The sequence below is a fragment of the Oryzias melastigma genome, linkage group LG10 (assembly GCF_002922805.2).
Source record: "Oryzias melastigma strain HK-1 linkage group LG10, ASM292280v2, whole genome shotgun sequence".
Classification (NCBI taxonomy): domain Eukaryota; kingdom Metazoa; phylum Chordata; class Actinopteri; order Beloniformes; family Adrianichthyidae; genus Oryzias; species Oryzias melastigma.
In genome coordinates, this window is record NC_050521.1 from 19,732,510 (window position 1) to 19,741,242 (window position 8,733).

Consider the following 8,733-nt stretch of genomic DNA (forward strand, 5'->3'; position numbering starts at 1 on the left):
CAAGTTGAACAAATTCCTTTTATTGAACTTTTATAAGGAATTGATTGAAATTTCCTGATGCCTCTGAAGTGTCTCATCCTCCTTGTTTTTTAAGGATTATGACAACATGGATGCAAAGCAGCGGCATTGCTCCAGTCCAGGTTACATCGATTCCCCGTCATCCACTCGTCCAGGCATGTCGCCCATCATGCCTCGGTCTCCACAGCACTTTGGCTACGCTGGTGAGGAAGTATAGTCAGATCTTCTTTTTTTTTGTTTGTTTGTTTTTTAGTAAAAAATAGCAAATAATCGACCCTTTTCACGTGACGTCACACATCGCTGGTCAAGTGCAGAGTAGTTTCCAGCGTATATTGTTTAGAACGGCAAAGCTGACAGCTGTTTAAAGTAATTTTACATAAATAGTAAAAGGTAACCTAATTAATTGTTACAGAAATGTGTACAGTATTTATTTTATAAATGTCCTACCTGGTTGTATTCGGTTTTCCCTCTTAGATCATTCACAAATCAAAGTACAAATGTCAGCAGTCCTGCCTGCAGTCAGAATGTAACAGCTGCTTCCCCAAATTCCTATGAATTATATTAAACTTTACATGAATTTCCATTGACTTTTGTGCTCGATCGCACTTAAACGTGTAAATAATATTAGCCAAAATAGAAACCATTAGAATAATATCTGCTCAAATGAATGATTTTTTTTCAATGAAACATCTGATATTGAAGGATTATTCAAATTTGTATTTAGATTTGTGAACGATCTAAGAGAGGAAATGAAAAAACAATTCGGCAGGACTTTCATAAAATAAATATTGTATATTTTTCTGTTGAAATTGGTAAGCTTACCTTTTATTATTTATGTAAAATTGTGTTGAACGGCGTTCAGTTCTTTGGTTTCCTGGTCGAAATCCATTAAGTTGCGTATAACGTTTACATTGTCTATTTTTTTTTCACACAGATCAATTTGTCTGTCATCCTTTTTTTTACAGCTAAAGGAAGACAATTATATAAATGGGTGTGGAAATATACATAGGGAGAAATATTGTGACCCTTTCAGAGAATTTAATTTCTGTACTATGCTGTTCTTTGTCATTACATGAGTGGAAAAATGTTCAACATAAGTTTGCAAAGTGAACAGGCATTGTAGCTATCTAGTTTCCAGAGACTCCTTCTTACGCACGTGTTTCTCTACCGTGATTGGCCGTTGCTGGCTGCAGGCTCTGAGAGTGGCAGGAGTTCGCCTTATTACGGCCAAGAGGGTCGATCAAGCACACCCACCACAAACCAGCCCCCTAAACATTTTCATGTACCAGGTAGGACTCCTCATCTCACCGCTGAACCACTTCACACACTTACCTCATCAGCCGCAAAACCATTCAGAGTTCTCATAAGGATGTGTTGAAGCGTGATTAGGTTGTATATTACTGTACAACACATAATCGCTCTGGCATATTCTTCTCCTCATGCTGCATCTTTACCTTCTTTTATCTTCCTTCCCAACCACTCCCCTCCCTACTCCTTCTCTTCTCCTGTCTGTCAACCCAGCAGCAATTCACAACCTCTCCTCCTTCACTCCTCCATGTTTCACCTCTTCATCTCCTCTGTCTCTCCTCAGCCACAGGGGACCCCAACATCTACAGGAAGCCTCCCATCTATAAGAGAACTGGTACAGTGCAGTTAGCACCGCCTTAGCCTTCCTGTCATGTCAGTTTAGTCATGCTGTGTTTGATATTTTGATGTCCAGTAGATGTTTTTGCTGACCTGCTAGTCCCGCTTCGCGATCAAACACAGGGAAAGAAGAAAAAAAAATCAGCCTAGTTTGGGGTCAGAACCAGTAGCTGTATGTAGAAAAGCAGTTCCCAATAGGTTCCTGATGGCGAATGTGAAAGTAACAAGCCACGAATGAAGCGAGGGTTGATCATGCGTGACGGTTGTTCAGCACATGCTACTTTCAGGGCTCAAATTTGACCAGAATAGAACAGAACAAGGGAATAAAGAAATGTGGAAAGCTGGAATAACGTGTTCTTGTTTGCTTTGAGGTCTTTTTAAGCGTTGCCAACCTGCCAAATTAGTCAGGAGTCCTTAAAGGTGACCTGTTAGCTGGTCATTTTCCAAAAAACACACTGAAAATCCCCACAACTGCTGTTTTAAATTTACCAAAGTAACATTTATTTTTACTTAAAATTAAGTGAACTGATCATAATTGAAACCGCTTGTGCATTCGTACATTCCAAAGGTTTTAATTGTCATCTCCGTCAAATGACTCAGGAGACAGTATCTCTTGACAGAGGACGTTTAACTTGTGCTGGTGACCTGCATGCGTTCCTGTGCTGTGGTGCTTGGGTTACCTTGTGAGCAACCTGCATGCAGACACTTTCACCTTCTTCTGTTGCTTTGCTGTTAGATTAGTTGATCACTGGTCACCATTTTTGACAGAATCATATTAAAATATCCAAATGATGGAGTTTGAAACTTTTCACAATATAAATTAACGGATACTTAAATAAATGTTCTTCCTTTTTGAGCTTAAAAAAACCCCAAATCCATTTGAATTGTGGTTATTTGGTAAAAATAAGGCCAGTTATTAACTAATCTAGAACTAACTTTGCTGTTTAAATGGAAAGGAGTGATTTTTTTTTAGGCTTTGTTCTTGTCTTCCATGTGGGCAGCAAAGCTTTTCACATTCTCACCTTCCCCTTTGGGACGCTCCAATAATCTTTCCCTTTTTTCTTTTTGCTTCTGTTTTATTGCATCCAATCACTTTTATTCACTTCCCTTCACCCTCTGCTCTACTTTACCCGGTGACCTTGCCACTGTAAGTATCTCCCTCCTCGCTGTTTCACTCACTCTCAGTGGATACATATTTCGTGTGTCTTTTGATAGAGTGTGTGGCTCACAGTGTGTTCAACTGAGCTGAGGGTATGTGTCAAAATGAGAGCGTCATTCATCATGTACATAGGAATACAATGGATCATGGATTGGACCTGACATGGATAATGGCTGACAGAGTGAAGAGCGATTCGTCTGACATTATGCTGCATGTTATCCCCATTGACTTTCATTGACTGTTCTTTAGTGCAGAGTGGCATCAGTATCATTGCAGAGCCTGAGAAATGACTGTGTCCCTCAGGCTAAGCTGTAACTGAACCCACTTTAATGCAAATTATTTTTTTTTCTCCTGTGGGAGAAATATCGATCTCCTCTGTCAGGAAAACCGATCATGTGTAAATTGCATACCTGAAGTACAAAAGTACCCCCACTTTGTGTTGTTTTGTTTTTCTCAGAGTAGCACAAAATGTAGCATTTTTTATGTAGTTTTTGGTATAAAACGAGCAGAAGGCTGTTTTTTAAAATTTTAAGGCCAAGTATAGTAGCTAGCTGGTTAGCCAAACTAAAATCCAGCTAAGCTAGCTGCTCTTTTTTCTTGTTTTTGGTTTAGTTTCCAATTTACCCAAAGTGAGTTTTCAAAAATGCCTACTTTAGTTTGTTTCCAACCCCAAATGCTCTGTTTTTTATTTAGCTTTGACTTGTCTTGGCTAGCTTTTGAGCAGAGAATGTCAATACAAGCATCTAAAAAAACAGTATCCCAAAGTTAGTTTGAAAACATTTTTTTATGAATAAAGTTGGAAAAATAAGTGAAATTTCAGTGAAATAATTTTAATTAGAAGTTGAAACAGTTTAGTGTTTCATTTTATCTTTATAAAAATAAGAGGTGTAATGAACACAAACTTTACATTTTGACTGTCTAAAAATAACTTTTTTTTTTTTTTGCTAATTACCCAAAGATCCTGCTCAAATACTTTGGGTTTTGTTCATGTTTTGCTTCCTTGTAACTTTTCTCTTTGCAGACAATCTTCTTGAAGCAGCTACTAAAAGCAGGACCAGTGAGGACATCCTCAGATCCTCCAGACTGTCCACATACTCTCCAGAGCCATACACGCAATCAGAGTCGGACTACTACCCATACACCAGCTCTCCCAGGAGTAAGGAGACCTCTAAAGAGTACTTTGTAAAGAAGTTGATTTTGAGTCAACCACAAAGATTATATGTTAGAATGGAACTATTATTCTACACCAAATTGATGTCCAAATCCAGGCCTCGAGGGCCGGTGTTGTACATATTTTCCAACCAACCAACCAGGTAATTAACAACATGTAAGACAAGGTTTCTGGAAAACCAGGAAGTGTCTGGCCCTCAGAGCCTGGATTGCAACTTTCCCCACATGTGGCTTTCTGATTGGAGAAAAATAAAACATTTTATGTTTTACAAAGTAGCAGATTTTTTGGGGAGTAAAAGCTACATTTAGGAAAAGAAAACAGTCAGACAAGTCAAACTTTTTTCAGCTCATTCACAAACAGTGGAAGCATAGTACATACCGTAATCACACTGCAAGGCTTTTGACTACAGTACCCATAATGCTCCAACAATCCATCAAGCAGTGCAGCTTTTGTAGTTTATCAAAGTCATACAAAAAGATTTAGAATGTTTTTTGAGTGTGTTGCGCCTCATATAACCAATTCCAAGCTGCACTGTTGATTTTTGAGTAAAATTAAATCAAATCATTTTAAGTTTCCCTCATGGTCCACTAAAATGAGTATAGACACTTAATTATCATAAGTTTTATTTTAGTTACAAATTTATGGCTGTAGTGCGCTGACAAAAAGTAAAGTTAACTTTTTTTTATCACCACTGACATTACACAACTATTACATTTTCTGCAGTGGAAATATCTTGTGGCACAGGGTGTCTTTTATTTTGAAAGGAAGCCATAGGAAGCTCTATTAAAAGGTATAAACTAGTTCATATTTGGGAAAAATAATGTTATTTCTCTTTATGGTTTATTCTTACAAAATGGTAATAATGTATATTTCTCATTATAGAAACAATCACATACATACAAAGCAAACATAATAACAGAACTTTGCAGCTTTTTTGGGGTAGTGAACGTTCAACCCGAATGGCTGTCTGAGGGTTAAAGGCTGTACGTTAATCGAACCCAACTCTACAGTTATGTTAGAGCCTTCCGAGGAAACAGATGATATTAAAAGCAGAAAGCTTCTGCGTGTCACTTGGAAAAGGAGGGCCACACCCTGTTAAAGAAACGTGCCGGCCTCCAAACTACCATTACACCTTTGTCTGCAAGTTGTTAAGTGTTTGGTCACAATAGACCAACCAGGAAGTGTTCTGTTTTGACAAGATTAATGGACCACTTATGTGTTTGTATACTGAAAAAAATGACTATTAAAAATCGTTGTTTTAACTGTAGCTCACTTTGGAAAATTACAAAGGTGAATTGTAGCAAGCAGCATCTTTAAATGATATTTTTACAGTCAGACGCAGCAGTGTAGCTCATCCTGTAACCGTGTTGTCGTGTTTGTTTGCTTTCTAATTTGAGCTCCACACTCACTCAAGAAAAATCTCTTTCATCTGTTTTTTTTTTTCTATTTTCTCAGCCTATCGAGTGCCAAGAAGACGCTTCTCGACGGGAGGAAATGAAGAGAGTTGGAGTCAGGGTCTTCAAAGAGTAAGAGCTTCATTATTTTCCATCTCCGCAGCGTCACACTGCTCTAACCTTCAAAAACAAGCAAAATAATGCAAATTTAATGATACAGGACGCAAACTGTCTTTTTAAACTTTTCCTGCTTCTTTTAGACTGAGTTAGCAGTTTTCCCCGACGTTTATTTCATTTTTTTCCCTCTCAGATTGGGAGTGGCATCGGGAGGATGATCCTGAAGGAGGAGATGAAAGCCAGATCTGGTTTCTATGACAATGACCCCTGGGGCAGTGCGAGGAATTCCCGCAGTGGGAGCAAGGAAACCCTCAACACAACAGGCTACGGCACATCGACCTACAACTACACCATCAATGGCTGTAAGGATCCACACCCCCGTGGAGCATCTCCATTTGTTTCTTCACAAATGTCTGCACTTTTGACTGTGTTTGTGTGACGCCGTGTCCCTGCCAGAAGGATCACGTATGCTGCCACAGGGCTTTTATTATGAGGTTCAGAATGTGCTGTTACTGGGGTTTGAGTTGAGGATAGATGGGGGGATCTAAGCTACACAGAGGGTGTGTGGGTGCTGCTGGCTTTAAAGATGCTTGACAAAGGAATTTGTTGAGTTGGCTCCATCAAATTTAAAATCAATTTTTGGCAGCTCAAGAAGGGATTTTGATAAAAGTTATTTTATTTTCTAAGTGTCTAATAAATCTAAAAAGAATTCAAGTCATGTCAGATGTTAAAGTTTGTCAAAGATCCACTCTGATCATCTTTTGACCTACTTCAAAAGCATTTCTAGTGGGATTTTAATTATAATCTTAGTGTTTTTAGCTCAAAACAAACAAAAAAATATATTTTTTGTTGCCAGGTTGGGATTTTTTTTTAGAATACAAACCCATTTTTCCTAAAAAAAAAAAAACAGCACATTTCTAAAATTTTTCTGTTACAATGATGTCACCAAAGGTTCTTCTGGGTCAATCCAAGAAGCTACAACGTTATTAGATGCTACAGTGTGCAAGTTTTATGAAGTTTCTCTTTAGGATAGCTGTGTTTTTGTTAAGTTTTCTTTTAAAATCTGTTTTTTTTAAATCTGTTACTTAATTTCAAAATTAAGACTCTTTTTCTTCTCATGAGAAATCTGTGTTTTCACTGTTAAATATGTTTATTTATACAGCTCCTCGGTCTCAGTACAGCGCTGATAGTGGTGAGTTACTTTTTTTTTGTATATAAAAAAAATTGTTCCTCCAAAAAAAGCTGCCTGTTTTGCCCTGAGGTTTGTGGTTGTGGATTATTTAATTGGCAGCTGCTTTAAAATTCACTGAAGCTGGTTTCACTGGTTCAGAAATGAGGCGTTTGCTGTGGGTTCATCTTTTTTAACCCTCTGTGTGCCCACACATCTGGAACTTTTTTATTTGAAAGCTTTGAGCACCACTTTCTGGCAATGGATGGTATTGCTGTGTTTTTAATTCTGTAGGATGAATATAATAAAGTTTGTTCATTCTTTTTCCTTTAATTCTTCAGATTTTGTTTGTAAATCAGCCTCACTACCAGGATACGGACGCAATGGCATCCAGCGGGTAAGCCAAATCTACTGGATATATAGAAAAAAATCCTTTTTTTATGTATCCTTTTTTTTGCTTTTTTAGCCTCAGAGTGCAGATTGTTACCATTACCAGTATGACGATGGCAGTGAGGTGAACTGGGCAAACAAAGGTCATTTTAACACAAAATCTTAAACCATCTATACATTTTCATTATCACTTATATTTACCCAACTATTTTATTGTTTTTTTTTCAGCTGAATACAAGGTAAATTTTAATTATAAATTCCTACTTTTTAATGGGTGTCATTTAAACTAAATTAGTATTTTTTTTTAACTCAGATTTACCCCTATGAGGCGCTCATTGTCACCACCAGAGGGCGGAACAGACTTCCAAAAGATGTAGACAGAGCCAGACTGGAAGTAAGTGATGACATGAGAGTTTAATTAACATTAATTTATGTTTTATATGTTATTTTTAAGGTATGCTTGAACCACATTGTTTCAAATAGTCATAGCTTTTCTCTGTTTTCTTGCTCTTTTTCCTGTCAGCGCCACCTCTCCCCAGAAGAGTTTGTCCAAGTGTTCGGCATGACCGTGGAAGAATTTGACCGGCTGGCCCTGTGGAAGAGGAACGAGCTCAAAAAACAGGCCCGACTGTTTTAACTCCAAGCGGAACAAAAAGAAAGAACTTTAAATCAGTTACACTGCCATGCCTGAGAACCTGTTTTAGCTCTCCTAAAGCAACAAACCAAAGTCTGGTCCTGCCAGATTGGACTTGGACAGAAGGCCACAGAGGCTTTATGCAGAATGAACTGGCGAGCAGAGCGGATGCCAGCACAGCTGACTGTGGTTGCGTGTTGGAGTGCAGTGCACAAAGAAACTGTCTTACTGTAGTTTTGTGCTTTCTCTCTTGGTAGAAGAAGATCTTACTGTGCTCCACAAACGTCTGCCTGTGACTAGCACTGCAGAAATGAAGGTGATGGGGAGAGTTTTGGCTTTGCCTTATTTGTTATGCTCTTTTAGTTCTGACTGTGCAGCACCAGCAAACTGAATGAGTAGAATGTAGACACTTTATCTGCAAGAATGAATAGGAAGAATGAGTTCTGGCTTAAAACGACATCAGTTTCCTCTGGGTTGGGAAGCATTTTACTATTATTTCCCCATCTTGACTTTGTTATATGAAGTGTCCTCTCTAGTTTACAAAAAAATAAAAATAAAAGAAACCAGTCTGAAGTGGATGAAAGCTTTTCAGCTGTTTGTGTGACCTGCATTGATTTTTCAGAAAAGGAAACCAAAGTGAGAATGAAAATCTACAGTTTAGAAAGTAATGATTCAACAGGTCAAGGTCACTATTGGATCACTGTGCAGCTGTTATGGTAACCTGAAAGAATGTGCAATCGACGAGACTTGATAGGAAACAAACAGCAGCTCTGTTTGGATGTTTTCTACACTCTGCAATAGAAGGATGACTCCGGGTGAGCGTTGCACTCATCCGTACATTTTCATTCACTCGTTTTTATTCAGTCAGAATGCTGTTTCAACAATTTTGTAGCTACAGAGATTATTTTTTTTCCTTCAAAGAAATGCTCTTTGAGGCATTTAGAATCCCAGATCCAGGGTTGATGTCGACTTGACTTCTTTTGAATACTTTTCTTTTCAGGTTTTGTCACTAAAATAAAAGTGCAACTGAAAAACTGC

General features: G+C 38.1%; 1 protein-coding gene across 6 annotated transcripts in view; it reads left to right on the plus strand.

The window, feature by feature from the left end:
• Positions 1-8,733, plus strand: part of ablim3 (actin binding LIM protein family, member 3) — a 51,679-nt gene extending 42,946 nt beyond the window's left edge. For 2 of the 6 annotated variants that reach the window (XM_036213802.1, XM_024283801.2), the window contains 11 exons: positions 1,212-1,307; positions 1,610-1,660; positions 3,843-3,977; positions 5,448-5,518; positions 5,697-5,865; positions 6,666-6,695; positions 7,013-7,068; positions 7,138-7,204; positions 7,290-7,300; positions 7,375-7,455; positions 7,585-8,733. In XM_036213802.1, the coding sequence (XP_036069695.1) occupies positions 1,212-1,307; positions 1,610-1,660; positions 3,843-3,977; positions 5,448-5,518; positions 5,697-5,865; positions 6,666-6,695; positions 7,013-7,068; positions 7,138-7,204; positions 7,290-7,300; positions 7,375-7,455; positions 7,585-7,698 (881 nt within the window). In that variant the 3' untranslated portion in view covers positions 7,699-8,733. The remainder of the gene's footprint in view (positions 1-1,211; positions 1,308-1,609; positions 1,661-3,842; positions 3,978-5,447; positions 5,519-5,696; positions 5,866-6,665; positions 6,696-7,012; positions 7,069-7,137; positions 7,205-7,289; positions 7,301-7,374; positions 7,456-7,584) is intronic. The other 4 variants (XM_024283799.2, XM_024283802.2, XM_024283798.2 and 1 more) reach the window with 3 other exon arrangements.